A 22,324-nucleotide genomic window follows, 5' to 3' on the forward strand; every position below is an offset into this window, starting at 1 on the left:
TGCCTCCAGGCTTCTTAATTCTTAATTCTTCTTCACTTTCTGCCACCAAAGTAGTATCATTTGCATATATGAGATTGTTGATACTTTTCCTGGCTTTTGATTCATCCAGTCTGGCATTTTGTATGACATACTCTACTTATAAATGAAATAGATAAGATGACAATATAGACATATATCCTCGTCTTACTCCTTTCCCAGTCTTAAAGCAACCAGTTGTTCCATATTTGGTTATAATTGTTATTTCTTGACCTCCAGACAATTTCCTCAAGAGACAAGTAGGATGATCTAGTACTCCCATATCTTTGAGGACTTGCCACATTTTACTGTAATCTACACCATCAAAGGCCTTAGTCTAGTAAATGAAACAGAAGTAGCTGTTTTTCTGAAATTCCCTTGCTTTCTCCATAAGACATATTCCTGAGGCTCTTCCATCTTGATGAAGAGGTGGCAGTGTAGAGTAGTAGCCAGTCAGGAAGCCAGGAATACCTGGGTTTAATTCCCACCTCTGATATCTACCAGCTGGATGAGCCTGAGCAAATCACAACTTTACTTTCTTATGCACCATTTCTACTTTTGCCATTGCACATGAGGAACTTACTGATCTAATCTCTATCAAGAGCATTTTTTTTTTTTTGCAGGGCAATGAGGGTTAAGTGACTTGCCCAGAGTCACACAGCTAGTAAATGTCAAGTGTCTGAAGCTAGATTTGAACTCAGGTCCTCCTGAATCCACGGCCAGTACTCTATACACTGCTCTACCTAGCTGCCCCCAAGAGCATTTTTTTAAACAAAGACAACACAAACATGGTATGTGACTTTAGGTAAAAATGGGGTGAGAAAAGTTATGTTGACCTATTGATTGATATCATGCTCACAGGTCAAATACAGCTAAAAGGAAGGATAATGGGTTCATCCCTCTCCTTCCCCTGCCCTTACATTTTAGGTTCATATTAATTAGCATAATTATGAAAGACAGCATGGAGGGTAGTAAGAACAGTGGACTTAGGAGTCTGAATCCAGCCTCCGACACATACCAGCTGTGTAACCATTCCCAATCTGTAAAATGGAGGGAGTACTTGTATCAGCTACTTTATAAGAGTACTGTGAGAAAAGTGCTTTGTAAGCTGGAAAGCCCCATAGAAATGTGAGTTGTTTCTAATGGACATAAGATTACCTTGAGTCTCAGTTTTCCTTTTCTTGAATGGTTTTCCCCTTGGATTTCTATATAATAAAATGCATTTTAGAATACTCATATTTTCCTGATTGGTTTCTCCATTTTTCACCCAAATTTGTTTCTCCTGTATGCCAAACTGAGCTCCCCATACAAGCATTACCTAGTTTCCTTTATTTCTAAGTTTTATCTTCCAGCTAAAATGTTGATGTAACATTTGCCAATGTTACAGCTTGATTTCTCACTAATTCCCTCCTTAATTTCCCAATCATTTTTTCTCATTTTCCACAGTTCTTTTTTATCATCTTTTTTATTGCATTCCCAGATGATTTCTATGATTACATTAATTGCCAAGAGCATTTTCCTCCCTTTAAAAGATCCAAGTTCCGACTTAACATAGCATAGTTAATAATTCAACATCTTCACACATCTCCAATATGCTTCCTATACTCTCTCCAAAGTCAGCCATTAGTTGAAGCTGGAGTTGAGAACTGCCGCTAATTATGTACTTGATTAAAAGGTTTAGTAGCAAGGCTTTGACGAAGAAACCCAGGCTAAGAGATCTCCTGCAGGGGATGGGGCACATGTTGTTTTATAACAGACACTACATTAGACTAGACATGATTCCTGGGGTAAAACAGAAGATAAAACAGGGAGAGAAAAAAATTTTCCTTATTTTAATATGAAAAACCTCATAAATGTGATACCATTATCTATCAATATTTTAATAATAATAATAGCTAAACATTGATATAGTGCTTTAAGGTTTCTAAAGCATGTTATATATGTTCTCATTTGACTGTCAACCTGGGAAGTAGGTGTTATTATTATCCCTATTTTATAGATGAAGAAACTGAGACAGAGAGGATTAGTGACTTGTCCAGGACGACACAGCTAGTTGGTGTATGAGGTGGGTCACATAGGGCCAGATAGGAACTCAGGTCTTCCTGACTCCAGGCTCAGAACTCTATCCACTCTACTACCTAGTTGTCTGGAACAATGGGTACAACCTAATCCTTGGTACCTGGAGTAATCCTTGATACCTTATAAGTAACTGGGTCACTGGTCTTGTGGGAGCAATGTCCTAACCTCTCCTCCCATGAAAGTTAGACTGGTTTTTCCTTAAACAGTACTGAGACTTGATTGGCTTAGGGGAATAAAAGCTCAGACTCTTATCATCACTTTGTCATTGTCTGAGTTCAGAGCATCCACAAAGAACTCCAGGCATACTCTGGTGCTTGGCTGGGGGAATGTGATGGGCAATTAAGGCAAGGGAGCTTTGTTCACCTTAAAGAAGTGTCCTCAATGCCAATAACCATCTCACACCTATCAGACTGGCTGATATGACAAAAAAGGAAAATGATGGATATTGGAGAGGAGGTGGGAAAACTGGGACACTAATGCACTATTGGTGTAACTGTGAAACCATACTGGAGAACATTTTGGAAATATGTCCAAAAGGCTACAAAGTTGTGCATACCCTTTTCAACAATAACCCTGGTAGTTCTATATCCCAAAGATATCCCCCCCGAAAAAAAAGGGAAAAAAGGACGTATTTGTACAAAAATATAGCAACTCTTTTTGTGAGAGTTAAGAATTGGAAATTGGGGGATGGCTATTAATTGGGGAATGACTAAACAAGCTGTGGTATATAACTGTGATGGAACATTATTGTGCCATAAGAAATGACAAGTAGGATAATTTCAGAAAACACTGAAAAGATTTACATGAACTGATGCAAAGTAAAGTGAACAAAACCAGGAAAATTTTGTATACAGTAACAGTAATATTGTTCGATGAAGAACTGTGAATAACTTGGCTTTTCTCAGTAGTACAATGATCCCAGACAATCCCAAAGGACTAATGATGAAGCATACTATCTGCCTCCAAAGAAAGAACTGATATTGTTTAAATACAGACTGAAGAAAGAATGCTGTTTTTCATGTTCTTTCTTTCATTTTTTTCTGTTGGATCTTCTTGTACAAAATGACTAATATGGAAATGTTTTACACAATTACACATGTATAACCTATATCTGATTGCTTACTGTCCCAGGAAGGGATAGAATTTAGAACTATACATATATATATATACATATATATATATATATACATATATATACATATATATATACATATATATATATGTATATATATATATATAAAACCCCAACAAAATCCCAAATGTTAAAAATTTGTTTTAACATGTAATTGAGGAAAAATAAATTATATAAAAAGTGCTTAGGCTAACATCCCCTATGTGAAGCAGGATTGTAAGAGTTAGAAAAAGCCCCAACACTATTTTTGGCAACAATCCTCTAAATCCAGAAGAGTATCCTCCATATGATAATAATAATACAAAGCTATATGATAGCTTGCTTTTAAAAAATAAATCCCCAGGGGCAGCTAGGTGGTGCAGTGGATAGAGCACCGGCCCTGGAGTCAGGAGGACCTGAGTTCAAATCTGACCTCAGACACTTGACACTTACTAGCTCTGTGACCCTGGGCAAGTCACTTAACCCCAACTGCCTCACCAAAATATATATATATATATATATATATATATGTGTGTGTGTGTGTGTGTGTGTATATCTCCCCAGTCAGCCTAAAAAACCAATACCCCGCCCCCCCAAAACCCCCCAAATTCCCAAAGTGTCCTCAGTGCCTAATTCTTGTTGAATATCTTTCTTCTGGTATGGCTAAATAAAACTCCTTTTGGTGCTTATTGAATGATAATCCCACTTTGTCCCAATAATGAATTTAAACTACCAGAAGAACACCTCTCTTCATAAAACCGTCTCCATTTCTCCCTCTCACCCTTACCTCAAGACTACCCTTTCCTATTCCTTCCTATGTCTCTTTTTGCCCTCTTTGAGATTTACGTATGAAAACATATAAAAAATGAGAAGCGCATTGCCATTCTTTAAGGAAAAAAAAATGCCCTCCACAAATCCAAGATATTGAAATAGACTTAAAATGCTTAGTTTGTACCTTTGTATTTTGTGGCATATGATGTTAAGGTAAGACTTTGTTAACATCTAACTTATTGCCCTTTAGAAAACTTAATTATCTAGCACAGTGTTGTCAGATCCTGAATATTCATTAGGATAAGTCACACCTTCCTCTCTAACAGATTAGTCACTAGTTGCTCTCTAGCCCTCTCCCTTACTCCTCAATCCTGTATCTTATCCAGGTAAAAAGAATAAGGACTCCATCCTCCAAGTAGCTTTTCTACATGTTCCCCCATGCCTGGAATATACTCCCTCCTCACCTCCACCTCCCCATATCTCTCCGTTCATTCAAGAAACAGCTCAAGCATGAATCCCTTCCTGATCCCCCAAAATGTTGGTGCCTTCTCCCCTTAACCCCCTTGTATTTAGCTACCTTGAATACAATATATTATATTATATATAATTGAGATCAAATGAGATAATATTTGTGAAATGCTTAGTGCACTGCCTGGCACATAGTAGGTGTTACATAAATGCTTATTCCCTTTCCCCTTCCCTTCCCTAATTGTGTAATGGGAGAGACTAACCAATGAAGGACTGGTCCTTAGAACATGTATAATATGCTTTACCTGTTACCAACCCACATGGAAGCTTAGTGAGCCTGCTTCAAGGAATGTGTAACAGAGGGACCCTGCTCTGTTGGTTTACTATGTAGTGATAAAGAATCTTTGAACTGGCTGCTGTGATGGAGCTGAGTCCACACAAAGGGTTCCAGTGGACAAACTCTTGATCTTTTTTCTGGCAGCTTTCAAGTAAGGAGGGGGAGAGGTCAGTAGCAGTAGTGGCCACCTTATCTCTCTACCCAGTCACAGGAGTACATGAATGCACGGTGCCTCTGGTTCTTTGTCTCTTTCTTGATCTTGGACGAATAAATATGGAGCAGACAAAGTTTCCAATAGAAAGGTTGGAAAGGTTCTTAAGAGGTCCAACAGCAAGAGTCTATAACAGAGTCTGCTGGTAGCCACAACAGTGAAGTCTACTGAAGAGATGGAAGCCACTGAGCAACCTACTTGAGCCAGCCTGAGACAGAATTGACATGGCAGCTGAGACACTGTATTCTATCAGCAAGGGAGGGATTCAGGCAGACGCTCTCCTCAGTGGCTGAAATACCTCACTTATTGAGAACTCCTTGAAGGGAGAAAAAGACTTCCAGAGCTAGAAGGTCACCCTTCCTCGCCCCAAGGGAATGTTTTGTGGCAACCTTTTTTAAGTTTGAGCCCAGTCCTCCTTAGTGATGGAGTGGGTATGTAGAAGGGAGAATGTGCCTCCCAATTCGAGGGGGATGTGGTTGGACCATGGTACTTGCTATGCCATCTAAATAAATATCCGTTCTCATAGTTAATTGATATTGGAGAGATGTTAAATGGTTAGATGATACTGAGAGGGGCACACCAGAAGGGGGCTCATGAATGACAGCACTAGAAAACTCCCAAATCTTCATAGTTACTCCTGGAATCTGAAAGAAAGAAGCAGTAGCCACTCCCGGAAGATCCTTCCAGACAACATGAGGGGAGATGAAAGAGTGTCACAGATCTTTTGTTACTCTTAAATATATACATATTTCCTACTCTGATAAAACTGCAAACTCCTTGAGACCAGGGATTGTTTTACTTTTTGTACTTGTATCTCCAGCACCCCAAAATGCCTGATGTATATTATAGCAGGTGTCTCATAAATGTTTGTTGATTGATTCTATTTGATGAGCTCTTTGCAGTCTATGAAGGCATTTGATTAGCCTCCTGTTTTCCCTCTCTTCTCTCCTAGCAATGTTATGGGGTCATAGACACCTCTCCACATTTTTTTCTTCAACCCTGAAGGAATCCCTTACATAACGCAGAAAAAAAAAATCTCTTTTTCTGGACAAGAATTTGGCTGTCATGACTTGCTTCTAAATTTGTATGATGGTAACACTTTGGCTTCTTCCCAAACCAAAATAAACAGAGATGCAATATGAGATAACAAAGTCCCTCAGTTTGCCAAAACAAAAGTAGGAGCACTTGACGTTAAGGACAGAGTATCCATCTCTGGTATGTTTTCAAATCTAGTTGAAAAACACATGCTTATCACTCGTGTTCTCTTTTTTCCTCTGTTCCTATTAACTTAGCTGGGTAGCTATATTAAACACTATAAGGCATATGGTGATATGGAACCACTAGAGAGGATATGTCTGCAGTCCTCTTTGAACAAAGAAGATGGAGACAATAGGCAGATCTTTAAATAAGCTGCTCCATTTCTGAAGTTCCACCTTCTATTTGCAAGCAATAGTCTAACAAACCTGAAATATGAGACGTCAATTTCCCTAGCTGCTCGTTTTCTTTCATTGATCCCATATATTGAAGTCAGCAAATTTCTTGACAGGATTTGTTGCTATGGAAACCATGCATTCTGTGAACCTGCTCTAAAAACACCACTAGGACCCACCCATTGCTTTCTGCACCCACCCACAAATCCCATGTTACTGTAACCTCTTTCTTCCTGGATTTCCAATCCTTCCTCTCTTACCACTCTGAAACATTTTATACTCTGTAACTGATGCTAAGGCTCCTGTTGTGACAGAGATACTCTGCCCTCTGTGGTGACTTTTCATTGCCTTTAGGATCATTTAGAAACTTTGGACTGCTATCTTCAAAGCCGCTCAACCTTTTACCTTTTACTGTTCCTGTGTGCTCATCTCCTATTCCTCTCCAGCAAGGCTGGATCTCTTATTTCACTACTTACCTTAACACAAAATGAATCTGTCTTCTCACTTTTCCCTGCCAAGTCATTCATTCATTCATTCATTCATTCATTCATTCATTCATTCATTCATTCATTCATTCATTCATTTTGAAATGTTTTTTAAAACCTTAAATGGGTTACAGAAATGGGAGCTATTATAATTTCTTTCATTTGACTGTAAGCATTCTTTAGGGTAGAGTCCATATCTGTGTGTGTGTGTGTATGTGTGTGTGTGTATGTGTGTGTGTGTGTGTGTGTGTGTGTGTGTGTGTGTGTGTGTATGTGTGTGTGTGTTTTAATTTGCACTTGAAGTACCAGGTACACTGCTGGGCAGCATGGGCATGCAATGAATACTTGCTGATTAAATGGAGACCATACACTCTCAATATTTTGCCACCAACAGCTGGCAGTGTCAGTTGGCCTTCCAGCCCCACTCTAGGAGGCCACTTTGTACCATTAAATAACACACAGAAGCCTTTAAGAATGAGAAAATGCTAATTGTAGCAAATGGAAAGAAGGACGGTCATTAGAAAAATGAAAAGAAAGGAGGACCTCTGTAGCTTTTACAGGTCAATTGTTCCTTTAGTTCCCAAGGCCCTCGAAACTGGATAAGTAGTGTTTTGTAGCTGGTTATGAAATGCTTCACTCTTGCTCTTTAGCTTGTTCTTCCTACCCCCTACATGATAAGAGATATCTATGTCAGTACAATTTTTCACCACCAAAGAATGTTCTTATATTACAAAGGGGTTTGAAACTTTAAAAAATGTTATTTTAATGTGCCAATGTCTCATTTTGGTGTGGCACAAACCTCTTTGTAATATAAGAACACTCTTTGGTGGTAAAAAGTTGAATTGACCCCCTGATGACAAATTTTTCAGCCATGATATTTTATGAAACATTGATGGAGGACCCACATTGATGACATGAATATTTCAAGGAATTAAAGTAAAAGTTTCAATCTGAATGAATATGCATGAGGCAGGTCATCGACATTTTAAAAATGAGAAAGCAAAGAACAAACATTCCTTAAGTGTGAGGAGTGGGAGGCTTCAGGGACATGACACACAGGCCAAGTTAAGGCATATAAAGCACAGCTATTAATGAGACAGGCTGACTGATTCACTCACAGTAAACTAGGGTGGGTCACTTAAGTCTCATTCCCATTACTTCTCCTATATTTGGGCAGGTCAGCTTTCCTTCTATGCCTAAAATTGATGGAAAGAAGAGGAGGGACCGTCCAGGTCCATTAGCCAATAAGACTAGTTTCTGGTCCACTGAAGGATGTTTTTGTTGTTCAGTTGTCTCAGTTGTGGCTAATTCTTTGTGACCCCATTTGGGGATTTCTTTGCAAAAATATTGCAGTAGTTTGCCATTTCCTTTTCCAGCTCATTTTACAAGTGAGGAAATGGAGGTAAACAGGGTTAAGTGACTTTCCCAGGGTCACACAGCTAATAAATGTCTGAAGCCAGATTTGAACTCAGGAAGATGAGCCTTCCTAACTCCAGGCTTGGCATGCTATCCACTGTGCCACCTACCTGTCCAATTGTAATACTCAATTAGTTTGGGACAGAGTGATGCTAGATAAATACATATGTACATCAACAGATATAGTATCTGTCACATCTTTGTCTTGAATATACAAGGTTCAAAAGGGACAGCAACAACTAGTGGTTTACAAGAACCTTGTTGACAACTCACAAAGCTCTTTATAAGTACCATTGTTGGTTCTTAGAGAATGAAGAACAAGCATAAAGTACATCGGGTGAGTTGGAATAAGAAGTGGATGCAATGATATCCTATGAGAATTGCTCTTCCCAGCTCTACCCTTTTGCTCTCCCCTCTGTGACCTTGGATAAATCATCTAATCTCTCAGAGCCTCACTTTGCTCATCTGTAAAATGAGATGACCTGTAAGATCCTATGGGCTTATGATGCAATGCTAGGCCTTTTTCAAGTTGCCAGGAAAAGATGATCTCCATTAAGCTCCCATTCTGAGGTAGAGCAGGTGTTCTACGGGGCCTGGTGTCTTATAAATGTAAGTGGAACAAAGTAAATAGAGTCTGTACCTCAGGAGAAGGCATAGTGACACAGTCACTGAAGTAAAGATATTTACTACTCCATTTAGGTCATTTTCTTCCTTTCTATTCTATTTCTATTTGGTTACCTTCCAGCCCTTAACTTTAGTGGTAGTCAGGACTAAAAGGGTTACTGACCCTGGGCCCAACCCCTTCATATGCCTGCCAACCAATTTGAATGCGAGTGTGTGTGTTGCCCTGTTGTGTATTTGAAAGCAAGATGTGAGAAATGTAAATAGGAGATAAACTTTATCAAATGAAAGTTAGAAAAATATTTTATGTGGTCAAGAGTTCCCTGCTTCAAAAACTCATCCTATTTAAGGAAGGAAGAATAGTCTTAGAAATATGCCTAGTAGGATGTGGGAAGGAGTACACACTGCCTGGGAGAGAATGGTACAGCCACAGCACAGTTTCCTGGTCTGTGGGGAAAGAGGTAGAGACAGGGGGCAGAGGAGATTAGAACACTTTAGCAGCAGCTGCTGCTGAACAACCTCCCCAGCTGGTGGCCCATTTTCCCCCCTCTATGCTATTACCAGATTCCCACTGTTGCTGAGGTTGCTTATTATACAGTAAGCAAGAATCAGGCTCTTGAGGAAAAACCATCCCCACTCTAGCTTACCATTATTTCCTTTTCTAGTTCATCCAATGATTTAAAAACAAAACACAGTAGTGCTAAATAAAAAGAAATAAAACGTGGTCCTTCTCTCCTCTAGACCCTTGCTTTTAGAAAAGGGAGCCTCTCCTCTCCAGCAAACAAAGTATAGATATAACCAACTAATATGCTCTGGAGATTTTTGTTTTAATTAGTGATTAAAGAGGAGGATTAAATACAGTATAGAAGGGGAGGTAAAGGTGAAGGTGATGGAGACTAAGGAGAGTAAGAAAAGGATGGAACAATTACCCCCACCCCCAACCTCTATTTCTCATTTCACTGAAAGAAGTTAAGTGGAAATCAAAATGAAACAAAAATAGCAGGCCAAAGAGTGAAAGTATATGCATGAACAAAATAATAAGTAATAAAAATAAACAGACTCCACAAAGCCCAGCTCAGGATAGCACAATAGAATCATCTTGTAACAAAAAAGGCTTTTCCCACCACCAAAACCTGTCTCCTTGCCCTCTCCAATTTCCCCCACTCAAACATTTGAATTCCCCTTAAAACTGTCAACAGGAAAATGCAGATATTAGTAAGAAGCCCTAAGTTCTTTAAGAGCAAGAAAAATGTCTTATACCAGAGGTGTCAAAACATGCAGCCTGGGGGCAGCAAGGTGGTGCAGTGGATAGAGCAGCAGCCCTGGATTCAGGAGGACCTGAGTTCAAATCCAGACTTAGACACTTGACACTTACTAGCTGTGTGACCCTGGGAAAGTCACTTAACCCTCATTGCCCCACAAAAAACAAAACAAAACAAAAAAACCCCACAACCATGCAGCTTGCAACACTCTCCAGTGCAGCCAAATCAGAATAAAATATAATTGGGAAATATTTAACAAAATAAATAAAAGTACAATAGAGCATAGATAATATTAATGCGTAATTTTCTAAGTCAATATGAAAACTGCAGGGATCCTTTCATATGGTTTAATGGTCCCCATTTCTATTTGAGTCTGACACTACCCCATGGCAAGTAGTGGGCACCCAATATATGTGTTTTGAGTTTTTTCCACATAGTAGGCACTTAATAAATATTTATTAAATTGAATTTATATTCAATATTGATTTATATTTAACTTATCTCCAAACCAGAAAAGTAAATCTGGTCTATTTAACTCTCCTCTCCCTACCCCAAAGGAATTCAGCATTGTCCCTCAGAAAGAGTGAAATTAATACTTACGACCAGTAGAGAAGCATCAGGAGGAAAGGGCAGATGATGAGAGCCTGGAGGACTTGCCAGTCTCTGCAGAGGGCTGCCAAACCCGGCATAAGGAACTGTCCTGCCATAGCTATGAAGCTTGCCACCATCGTGATCATGAACCGATGTCCAGGAGGACAAAGTTCTATTCCTGAAATTTAAAAACAAGAAGGGCATGCATGAGCAAACTACTCCCAATAGACTGGCAATGGCAGAAGACGGGCAACAGAATGGGGAAGACCTTTTTTGTTTGTTTGTTTGTTTTTGTTTTGTTTTTTGAGGGGCAATGAGAGTTAAGTGACTTGCCCAGGGTCACACAGCTAGTGTCAAATGTCTGAGGCCGGATTTGAACTCAGGTCCTCCTGAATCCAGGGCTGGTGCTTTATTCACTGTGCCACCTAGCTGCCCCTGGGGAATCACAACCACTTGAGAGGACCAAATATTTTAATTCATTAAGTTCTGATGTATGACCTCATTGGGTCAGGGAGTTCCTGGTGAAGAAATTCCCTTGGCCAGTGCAGATTTGCAATGGTTCTGCAACTTACTGTCTTAAAGTAGGGGTTCTTAACTTTTTGTTGTGTATGTCATGGACCCCACTGGCAAAGTGTTATGGACCCCTACTCAAAATAATATTTTTAGATGCATAAAATAAAATAAATAGGATTTTAAAAAGAAACCAATTATGTATTGAAATAAAGCCATCAAAATATATATTTTTTTAAATTCAGAAGTTTGGGGGTTAATAACCAACATTTCACACTGATAGGTGTGAGAGAGACTGGTCAGGCAGCTATTACGTGACAGGTACAAATTGAACCCAAGTGTTTTGATCCCAAACCCAATGTTCTTTCTACCTCTCCCTCACCCCCCACTTCCCACTGGCCCCCAATCATTAAACTGTGCATATATGTATTTTAATCCAGTGAAACCTCTACTTGGCCTGTAATAAAAAAGACATAGAAAAAAATCAGACCCTACAAGGCCTAGGTCAAGATGTCACAATAGACTCAACATATTTGTTACTAGCATTTGCTTTGTCTATTTTTTTTCTCCAATGGGGGAAAGGTGGAAGAGAGAAATATATTTTTAATAAAAAAATTAAATTATTTAAAAAAGAACAGAACATGTCTTAAAGAGATGCCAGGACAGTGAATAGTCAGGCAGTCATCAGGGATTGATGCTGGAGTCAGGAAGACCTGATTTCAAATCAGACATTAACCAATTACTAGCTGTGTGATCCTGAGCAATTTCCTCAATTATAAAATGGGGATAATAATAGCACCTACTGCACAGGGTTGTTGTGTGGATGAAATGGTATCATATTTGTAAAGTTCTTAGCATAGTGCCTGACACATAGTAGGTACTTAATAAGTGATTATTTTGGGGCAGCTAGGTGGCACAGTAGAAAAAACATCAGACCTGGATTCAGGAGGACCTGAGTTCAAATCCAGCCTCAGACACTTGACACTCACTAGCTGTGTGACCCTGGGCAAGTCACTTAACCTTCATTGCCCCGGAATGAATGAATGAATAACCCCCCTCCCCTTCCTCTTTGCAAAAAAGGGCAAAAAGTTGCCCCTGCTATCAAGGAATATACATTCTAAAGGAGGAAACAGCATGTAAATAACTAGGTACTTAGAATTTATACACAGAATAGATAGAAAGTAACAGAAATTACTTAAAGTAATTCAATGATTTCACCAGATTGCCAGACAGACAGGTTTATCTAAACTCCCAGGGCAACTTTCTACCCATTAGGCCATACTTCCTAAATAAAATAGCACTCTCTTTACAATTATTTTCAGTTGCTGTTCTCTACAACAGTTCATCGTGATATGTCATTATGAGTGTACCCATTTCATAGACGGGTTGATTGACAGTTTAAAAGAAAAGGGACTTCCACAGAAGAAAGCAATAGGAAATGCTGATCCTCTTGGGATGAGAATTTTTGGCTCTTACATGCATCTTCTGTTTCCTTCGGTCTTGGTACGCTATTGAGTTTCTTTTTGTCAGGGATTTGTTTCTGCCCTTTGCCAGGGTACCTAGTGATTCAAGCACCCCTTTGTCCAAAGTATTTCCTAAAAGCTAGCTATGAAATCCCATAGCTGATGCTGTTTCAGTTCCTTCTGGTTTGTGATGCTCTCCTATAGATTCCCCTCAATGTGGGAACTCTTAGCCAAATCCTCCTCCACCCCCATTCTGCATGTCTCCTTTCCTGTTCTGGTGCTTTACATTCTTTCTGACAGCAGTTTCTGCTCCTGAGTTAGGAGGGAGACATTTGCGCTGTGAAAGCAAGTTCACCAAAACCATATCTTTTCTTTTAAGAAATGAATCAACAGATTTGGATCACAAATCAGTGGCCTAATTGTGATGTTCATTCTATTGGAAATCGATCAGCAATCTTATTCCCATTTTCCCTGGTGTTTGCATAAAGCCACTCTGCTAATTGAACATATGAATCTAATAGCTTATGTGGTCACCCTGGCTAAACAAGTAAAACATTTCTATTGATCATAAAAGTTCATCATCATCATTACCATCACCGCTGGCATTTATGTTATCACTTTAAGGTTTGGGAACACTTTACATATGTTATTTCATTTGAACCTCACAACAACTCTGGGAATTTTACAGAATAGGAAAGGGAGGCATAGAGAGATTAAGTGACTTGCCCACAGTCACACTAGTGCAGGATTCTATCCATTGTGCCACCTAGGTGACTCATTATGAGGAAAGAGGAGCAGATATGGTAAATTTGCTTCTGTTCTTGTCGTTGAGTCCTTTTTCAGTCATGTCTGACTCCTTGTGAACCTTTTGGGGTTTCCCTGGCAAAGATACTAGAGTGGTTTGCCATTTCCTTCTCCAGCTCATTTTACAGATGAGAAAACTGAGGCAAACAGAGTTAAGCGACTTGCCCGGGGTAAAACAGTCAGTATGTGTCTGAGGTCAGATCTGAGGATGAATCTTCCTGACTCCAGGTGACAGTACCATCTACCTGCTTATAGGATTCACCAATTTGACAGAACACAGGATCTCAGAGTTAGTAGGGTCTTTACTATCACTTGGTTCAATTTACACCTGTAATGAGTTCCCCTCTAATGAGATCTAGTAAGTATTCATCCAGTCACTGCTTTGTAAGTCTCTGGTCAGGGCAGACCCTTCGCTCCATGTTTGGATAGCTCTAATTGCTAGGAAATTTTGCCTTGCACAGAGCTAGAATTTACCTCTCCTTAATGACAGCCATTGTCCCTGGGTCTGTCCTCTGGGACTAAGCAGAACATATTTAATCCCTCACCCCTTGACAGCCCTTCAGATAACTAAAGACAGTCATCATGTGCCTCCTAAGTCTTCTCCAGGCTAAATAGCCCAGTTAACTACAGGCTCTGTTTACTTGCCTGCTGTCCTCCCTGACCATATATCCCACAGCTGTCTTTGTCCTTTTTAAAGCTTGGTAGAAATGATCTTAAGAAAAAAAAAAAAGTAGGTGGATTCTATAACAGAAAAAATGTCCATGCCTTTTCCCCCTCTAGCCAAACGGATGATGGATTTTGTTGGTCTTTACTTGGCTACAACAATATGCCTTTGCAGAAAGGTGTGAGTTTGAAGGGTAAGGTGAAATAAGGGGGAAAGGGAAAATGAGGAAGAGACCACACTGTCTGTCACTTCCGTTAATAGACTAAAACCAACTGTAACAGGTACTGGGCGCTGTGCCAGGCAATACAAACGCCAACTCATCAGCAAACAATCAAAATATTCATTACTGTAAGTTCCAAACAAACTGCTTGTCATCATAACCCTGGAGGAGAGAAACCTAACCTCTTTGACTATAGCTTATAAAAAGCCGTTTACCATTTAATTAGGAAAACAGGATTAAACACCAAGCTCCCAGCCTACTAATATGGCCTATTACTTCCTCTGGATGAGGTTGGGTTCATTGAACAGATTTTTTTTTTTCTGATAGAGGAGGAAGTTATGACCCTAGGCCTAGCATTTTGGCTCTTAAAAATAATAAAGAGACCTATGTCTTTAAAAAAAAAAAAAGCAAGTAGCAGTTGCTTGCTCTAGTTTTCACTTATTAAGCACAAGCAGTAGATTTGCTGCTATGGAAACTAGAAATCTGCATTAGCTCAGTGTAAATTCAGTGTTCCAGAGGCTCAGCTTACACTAGAATCAGATATGAAAATTTAGTACTTGGACACCCAAGTAACCTTTCATATGAAGCCAGAAAGATAATGTCAAAATAATATAATAGCTCCATTTCACAACAGATGCTATGTATTGCTAATAGCTTCTATCTTCCCCTCTCCCCTCCTCATTTCTACTACCTTACTTTAGAGACACAAGGCTGAAAAAATTGGAACCACAATTCCTTCTTTTGGGACATATTACTCAAGGTCCTTGACATTAATGCAATATTGGTCAAATAAAGTATCTCAGTGCACCTTCTGAAACAAGTGTCTAGACTTTTCACACTCTCGTTTGTGCATGTTTAAGTTTAGAAGTTTCCAGGTATCCCTCAAGTCCATAAAATGTCTGATTTATAACCAAAGCCAGTTAAATCCTGAATATGGACAAATCAAATGAAACTAGGGAAATTAATAAACAAATGTAGTGAGATCCTACTTAGTGCAAGTGGTCCCATGTATTTGAATTTGCACTATTTGAAGTTATAATTATGTAAAATATGGCAATTGGTTCCAACACAATGGAAATTCACAGTGAAAATTAGACTACTTCAGGGGATTCATTATTTGCATTAATGGGAATCTAGCTATACCAAGAGAAGAATCTTATTTCATTGAGTTAAGGAAGTCAGTTCAATTCAATAAAGATGCAACAGGCATTGCCTGGGTTTTTGAGCAGGTATTTGAAAGCCTAGAGTTTCTGACAGGTTATTTGGAAAACTCAATGGTTGGTCAAGCAATACATAGAATCATAAGAATATGAGACCTGGAAAAGACCTCAGAGATCTTTAAATGCAGTCTCTTAACTTTGACAGACAAAGAAACAAGAGACTGAATAAATTAAATGAATTTTTCAAGGTTGCGCAGCTTGTGGCCAAACTAGGACTACCAAGGAAGGACTCTTGGTCCAACACTTTTTACAATACCCCATACTGATCCTTCTTTTGGATGATGATAAAAATAAGTAGGAGCAGCTAGGTGGCACAGTCAATAGAGTGCTGGACCTGAAGTCAGGAAAACTCAACTTCCTGAGTTCAAATCTGGTCTTAGATATTATCTGTCACTTAATTCTTGTTTTTTGTTGTGTTTTTTTTTTTGGTGAGGCAATTGGGGTTAAGTGACTTGCCCAGGGTCATACAGCTAGTATTAAGTGTCTGAGTCCGGATTTGAACTCAGGTCCTCCTGACTCCAGGGTCGGTGCTCTATCCACTGTGCCACCTAGCTGCCCCTGTCACTTAATTCTAACTGCCTCAGTTTCCTCATCTATAAAATGGGTTGGAGGCAAACTACTCCAATATGTTTGCCAAGAAAACCCCAAATGAGGTCACGAAGAGACATAACTGAAAACAACCGAACAACAAGTAGATTTTTGAGAAGAGTGAAGGAGTAGGAATATGAAACTAAATCTCTCACATTTGGAGGTCTTTCCTGGCATTGGGACTTACTAGGAGACATTACCACACCTCACCCCAAAAGAGTGCACACTATAAGCTAAAAGGTGTTGTCCCAACCTGATGGTTCTTTGGCAAAGTCTGTAGGTAAGAGTAGTCAAAATAATTTTAAATGAACCTCAGAGGCCATCCCTCCACCACAAGGGTCAGTTGGCAGGCAAGCTTATCCTCAAGAAAGAACCATGAATGGGGCAGCTAGGTAGCACAGTGGATAGAGCACCAGCCCTGGAGTCAGGAGGACCTGAGTTCAAATCCGGTCTCAGACACTTGACACTTACTAGCTGTGTGACCCTGGGCAAGTCACTTAACCCCAATTGCCTCACTAAAAAAAAAAAAAAGGACCATGAAGTTCTTAAACTTAGCTGTTCTATGAAGATTCCCTTATGCCCAACTCAATCCAAATAGTGGCCCCTCAACAGCTTTGTCATAATTTTAAGTACTTTTTAGAGTAAGTGTCCAGGGTTGGCCCAACCTTGCTGGACTGATTGATATTCTATGGAGTTTGATTTCCCTTTTGCATGATTCCCTTGTGCTAGTATAGTAAATGATAAGTTGACATTGAGGTCATTATTGTGCCCTCTATTCAATCTCAGATTCACTATTTCAGGCACATACTTTCATCTTCCAATCACTCTAATGTCAAGTTTGACACTGATTGTTCAGGAAGAGTTAATGAATTTCCTGTGCTGACCTTGGCACATTATAGTATTTCTTTTTTCTTACTCTTTAAAAAAATCCCAATTTTAACTTTTTTTCTTCCTTTTTATTTTAGTTATTTCAAGTTCTTCAGACCTTGAAAAATTCCATTCTTCCTTTTTTTTTTTAAAAAGGGAACTGAATAAATTCAAAAGGACAACAACAAAAACAAAAAGAATTTTAATTTGCTATAATTACATTAACTTCAATATCATATGATGACTTAGAAGCTATTTTTAAAAGCTAGATGTACTTTAAAGATAACAGTGGAAATCATTGAAGGGCAGGAGAATTTTATAGCATTTAATTAAAACTAAATATAAGACATTTAATCTGTAAATAAGAATGGAGCAATGCCTAGACCAATCTGACTGGGCAGGGTGCAAAAATAGCAGGAATGATATTCTCCCTGTTATTTTGCAGATGGATAGCCAGAGAGAAGGACATTGTGAAGCCCCAACCTAGAATGTGATCTGGTGAGACTCTGTGGAGAACTTTTTGCTAGCCTGGACAGGCTTGATTATCATAAGATTTTAAAATTCCACATATTTCTTGCCAAAAAAAGAAAGAAAGAAAGAAAAGGATTCATCTCTGTTTTTCCTCATCAATATCAGTTCTTTAGGTGACAAGGGAGAGGACAAACATAAAAGGTCTGAAGCATGTACTCGATGAGGGTAAGACTTAAGAGTAAATGGATTCCAAAGTGAGCTAGCCAAGATTTCGGGCCAGAGGTTACAGTCTGAAATATGTGAAGTTAAAAATTGGATGGATGCCTCCTTTATTTTTGTCTCTCTCTGCTCTCTCAATTAATGCTTGACCAGCTAGAGATAATACCAAACTTATTAGAATGCAAATTAGGCATGCTTTAGAAAAAGTGAGGTCTTCAACTAGCCTTATTTAAATTGGGTCAGATTTCTCCAGACTATGTAGACTTATTTAACACTCTCTGGGAAAGAGGAAAAGAGCAGTAGGTAAAGGGAGACTTAGCCTAACTCCCCTGGCCCCATGAACTTTAGAAATTAAATTGGAGGGGCCCAGAGTGATAACACAGTGCAAAACAAACAGATCTGAGATCCCTCCGACAACTAGGATATTGCTAGTTCCATAAGAGAATCCATGCATTCCAGAAATGCCCTCTTGTTAAATATCAATTAAAACCTGATCGTTAACATGTGATCATTCATCATGATCCCAGTTCAAAGATAGGCTCTACGTAAAGCCACCCTATTAAAGGAGGCTAGTTTTAAGTAGGCGGGAGTGCCTAAATACATGTTTTGAGACTGCTCTAAATTACTAGAGCCATGAAAGGAAGGATGGTGGCCAGGGCAAGTTACCTCACTCACCCAAGTTGAACTGCACATGCAATCAGATTCGTGCCACTTACATATTGTTTCTAAATTCAGACAACTGGTGGAAGAGCATTTCTCTAGGGCAATATCTGCTAATGGAGATCAGGAAAAACAAAGCACAGTGACATGAGACAAAGCAAACAACTCCTCTGGGTAATGGGGTTGGAGGTTTGGGCAATGCAATTGGGAAAACAAACAAACAAACAAACCCGAGTAAGTTCATTTTATAGATGGGGAAGGGAATAAGCATTTATTTAAGTGCCTATTATGTGCCAAGTTATATTCGAAGTGCTTTTTTTTTGGTTACAAATATTATCTCATTTGAGCCTCATCACACCACGATGAAGTGGGTGCTTTTATTATCACCATTTTATAGTTGAGGGAACTGAGGTTGTGACTTGCCCAGGGTTATACAGGTACTAAGTGTCTGAGGCTGTATTTAAATTCAGGTCTTCCTGACTCCAGGCCCAGAATTCTATCTCCTGCACCATCTACTGTCTTGGAGGATGGGTAAAATTACAAATTCTTCCAGAATCATAAATTTGGAGCTGGAAGGGATTTTAGAGGTCATGGATTTTAATCCCCGTGACTTTTACAGATGAAGAAACTGAGGCTCAGATAGTTAAGTGGCTTGCCCAGGGTCATTCACTATTAGAACTTCCTCCTTATATGGGATGGAGTTAAAAGATTGCAAAATTTTCCACAGAAAGCACAGTGTCCAAGCAGATTTTAGCTCTCTCAGCAGCAGTAACAGTAGCACTACCAGCAGCAATCAGTTAATTTACTGCTCAAAGGTCCTTAGGTAATTTCCAAATTATTGGTTAGAAATCTTTCTCTGTTGTACACATTTGATAGAAATGACCAGAGGGTAAAAGACTCAGATAGCTCTCTGCTGGCTTTTGCTGACAGAGCTCTTCTCTAGCAGTGAGATTTCAGTTCCAGTTCCCACCTCCCATTTCTCCCTATAAGTTAATTATCTTGATGGTATATAGAGGATTTGGAAATTCCGTATTTAGTCTGATTGCTTCTGATGTCTCTGTGTATATGAAAGCATGAAATAAAACAACAAAAAATATCCTCCAATAAGCCTAAGGCTTCTCTTGCTCTGCTATCCTTCAGTCCTTCAAAGCTCCATGACTCGGCAGGGTGGGGGTCCTTCCTCTCTGGGGTCACCTCAAGGCTGCAAGACTTCTGGGACTTTATAGATACTCCTTGAGAGTTGCTGTGGCTGGAAAATTCATTCCCCTTGCCAACCTGGCTGGCAACGGGCCCCTCAGAAGTGGTCCTCATGGAGCCATTCCTGGAAGCCCTTCAGGCTTGGTGGAACCTGCCAGAGTCTTCAAGAAGGTAGGTCAACTTGATTTCATGATGAGGCAGCTAGGGGAGGCTCCACCTTGGCAAATTAACAAAATAAAAACAGTTCTCAAGTTTGGGGTGGGGCGGGGGGTGGAGTGGGGTACGTTTTCTAGCCACCAGGGTCTCATCTACTTTTTCTTTCTTTCTTTCTTTCTTTCTTTCTTTCTTTCTTTCTTTCTTTCTTTCTTTCTTTCTTTCTTTCTTTCTTTCGTGAGGCAATTGGGGTTAAGTGACTTGCCCAGGGTCACACAGCTAGTAAATGTTATGTGTCTGAGGCCGGATTTGAACTCAGGTACTCCTGATTCCAGGGCCAGTGCTCTATCCACTGAGCCACCTAGCTGCCCCCTCATCTACTTTCAAATAAGCCTACAAGGATTTTTTTTTTTTAATCCACGTAAGGTCTCCAGTATAGTAACTGGGATCATAATAAACCATGGGAGTGATTCCCAGCAGATTTAATATGTAATGCTGGGGAAAAAATATGTAATGCTGAAATACTTTATATTACATGAAGTAATTATGAGAGGAACTCAGTGAGATCTATGAACATTAGATTATACTTGTAACAGGCCTTTTGGAGTTGAGGGGTGGACTGAGAAACCATAGTAATTAATCATGTTTTTGCACAAGTGGATCTGAAGTTATTGTATTTTAGGTAATTTACAACAAATGTTCCAGACTTTTGCAAATGACTGCATTTTGGAAAATGAAGACAAAAATACTGAAGGCCAGCAAGAAGTGCCCAGCAAGGTCACTGCTCTATGTGTAATTACCCTGGCACAAGGCCAATGCCAAACTCCAGCCCATGTCCTGAGAAATGGGTGATGAGAAGGGGAGGTAGAGTGGAGAAGGTGAAGGGGCACCTGTCATCTCCTCACTCTCCCTAGAGTAGAGCTGGACTATTTTCTTCCCAGTTTTCCTGCTCTACCCACAAACTGCTTCAAAGGCAGAAGTATTAGAGATGCCAGAAGTATGTGTTTGGGGGGAGAGGAATTAATTTGTTCATGCAGACATCATTGCTTAAGGGCCTAAGCCCATTTCCCAGGCATTACTGTGTATTCTGCTTAAGAAAACTTTCCTTTGAAAAGACAGCTCCTGCAGTCAATCAAACAGGGCTGCCCTCACATAATTTCAGCTGGATCTATTGCAAACAGGAGGAGGAGTTAGATGGAGCATTGGATAGTGCCGGGCCTAGAGTTAGGAAGACTCATCTTCCCAAGTTCAAATCTGTTCTTGGACATTTACTAGTTGTGTGACCCTGGTTAAATCACTTAAACCTGTTTGCCTCAGTTTTCTCATCTGTAAAATGAGGTGGAGAAGGAAATGGCAAACCATGCCAGTATCTTTGTCAAGAAAACCCCAAATGGGGTCATGGGGAATTAGATGCTACTGAAGACTGAACAATAACAACAAAAAATTAACTAGAATCATCTAGGAGGAAGATGGGTTTGAGAAAAGGACAATTTCACCATGGCAGAAGAGCTTTGTCTAGTGAGCCCGATACGGTCCAAAATGTGAAATGCAGAGGTCATTGTTGAATGGCCCAACTTTCCTACGCAAGGGCACAGATACTTTTAAACAAAGGCAAACTCTGTCACTGTTATGCAGGCATGGTCCAGAACTGTAAAACTCCATGTAGAGGACAAGCACCCTACAGAGGAGTAACCTACACCTAATTTGGTTGCAATTACCGCATTCCCTTCCACCCACCCACCCCCTGGCTCCTGCTCCCCTCCCAACCCCATGGCCAATCAATTCTTCTGGGTGGGTTTTCTAGACGCTGGAAGAAATGAAGAATGAAAGTATTATGAGGTTTCTTTCTAAAAAGTCAGCAAACATGGAACCCATTCTCTCTACCCCTAATTCAGCTAAAGCCAAATGAAGTTGTCAACTGGCATGATTGGCCAGGATACCTGCCTCAGTTTTGACCATGGCTGTTGGCCAACTTGGCCCAGGGAATAGTGATGTTGTGCTAGACAGAACAAAGTAGCCCTTTGACCACTTTACTGACCAGACTTCTCAGAGAAGACTGTTCTGCCCAATAGACACTGAGCCTCATGGAAACCATGTAGCCAAACAAGCAGTGCTAAGACTGCTGAAATGTTTCCCATTGAACTTTTGGTTTGTCTCTTAGCAATGGCTCTCTCACCATTTACTTTCTCCCTTTGATGATATGCAAGTAACTCTCTTCCTGTCACTCAATGAGCTGTTCCTAGTAGTGAACAGAGGAAGTAAAGAACACTGAATGCTGGCCATAACAATGAGAGAACTAATTTCCCTGAGGATTTTTTTTTTCCTGATCAAAAACACAGGATGCCTGCGGTTATCAAAAACATCCTTTCACACATATGATTATGGAATCCCTTTTTCTTGCAGAGAGGTGAGGTAGGGAATAAATCATGGATTCAGTCCCTTGGAACTGTGGGGAGATAATGAAAACATACAGAGTATATGACTATACAGG

At 39.8% G+C, this 22,324-nt stretch overlaps 1 protein-coding gene across 1 annotated transcript in view; it reads right to left on the bottom strand.

The window, feature by feature from the left end:
• SLC22A23 (solute carrier family 22 member 23) overlaps positions 1-22,324 on the bottom strand; it is a 270,885-nt gene that overhangs the window by 76,087 nt on the left and 172,474 nt on the right. The window contains exon 4 of the mRNA XM_044003402.1: positions 10,807-10,975. Coding sequence (XP_043859337.1) covers positions 10,807-10,975 — 169 coding nt within the window. The remainder of the gene's footprint in view (positions 1-10,806; positions 10,976-22,324) is intronic.

The sequence above is a fragment of the Dromiciops gliroides genome, chromosome 1 (genome assembly GCF_019393635.1).
Source record: "Dromiciops gliroides isolate mDroGli1 chromosome 1, mDroGli1.pri, whole genome shotgun sequence".
Taxonomy (NCBI): domain Eukaryota; kingdom Metazoa; phylum Chordata; class Mammalia; order Microbiotheria; family Microbiotheriidae; genus Dromiciops; species Dromiciops gliroides.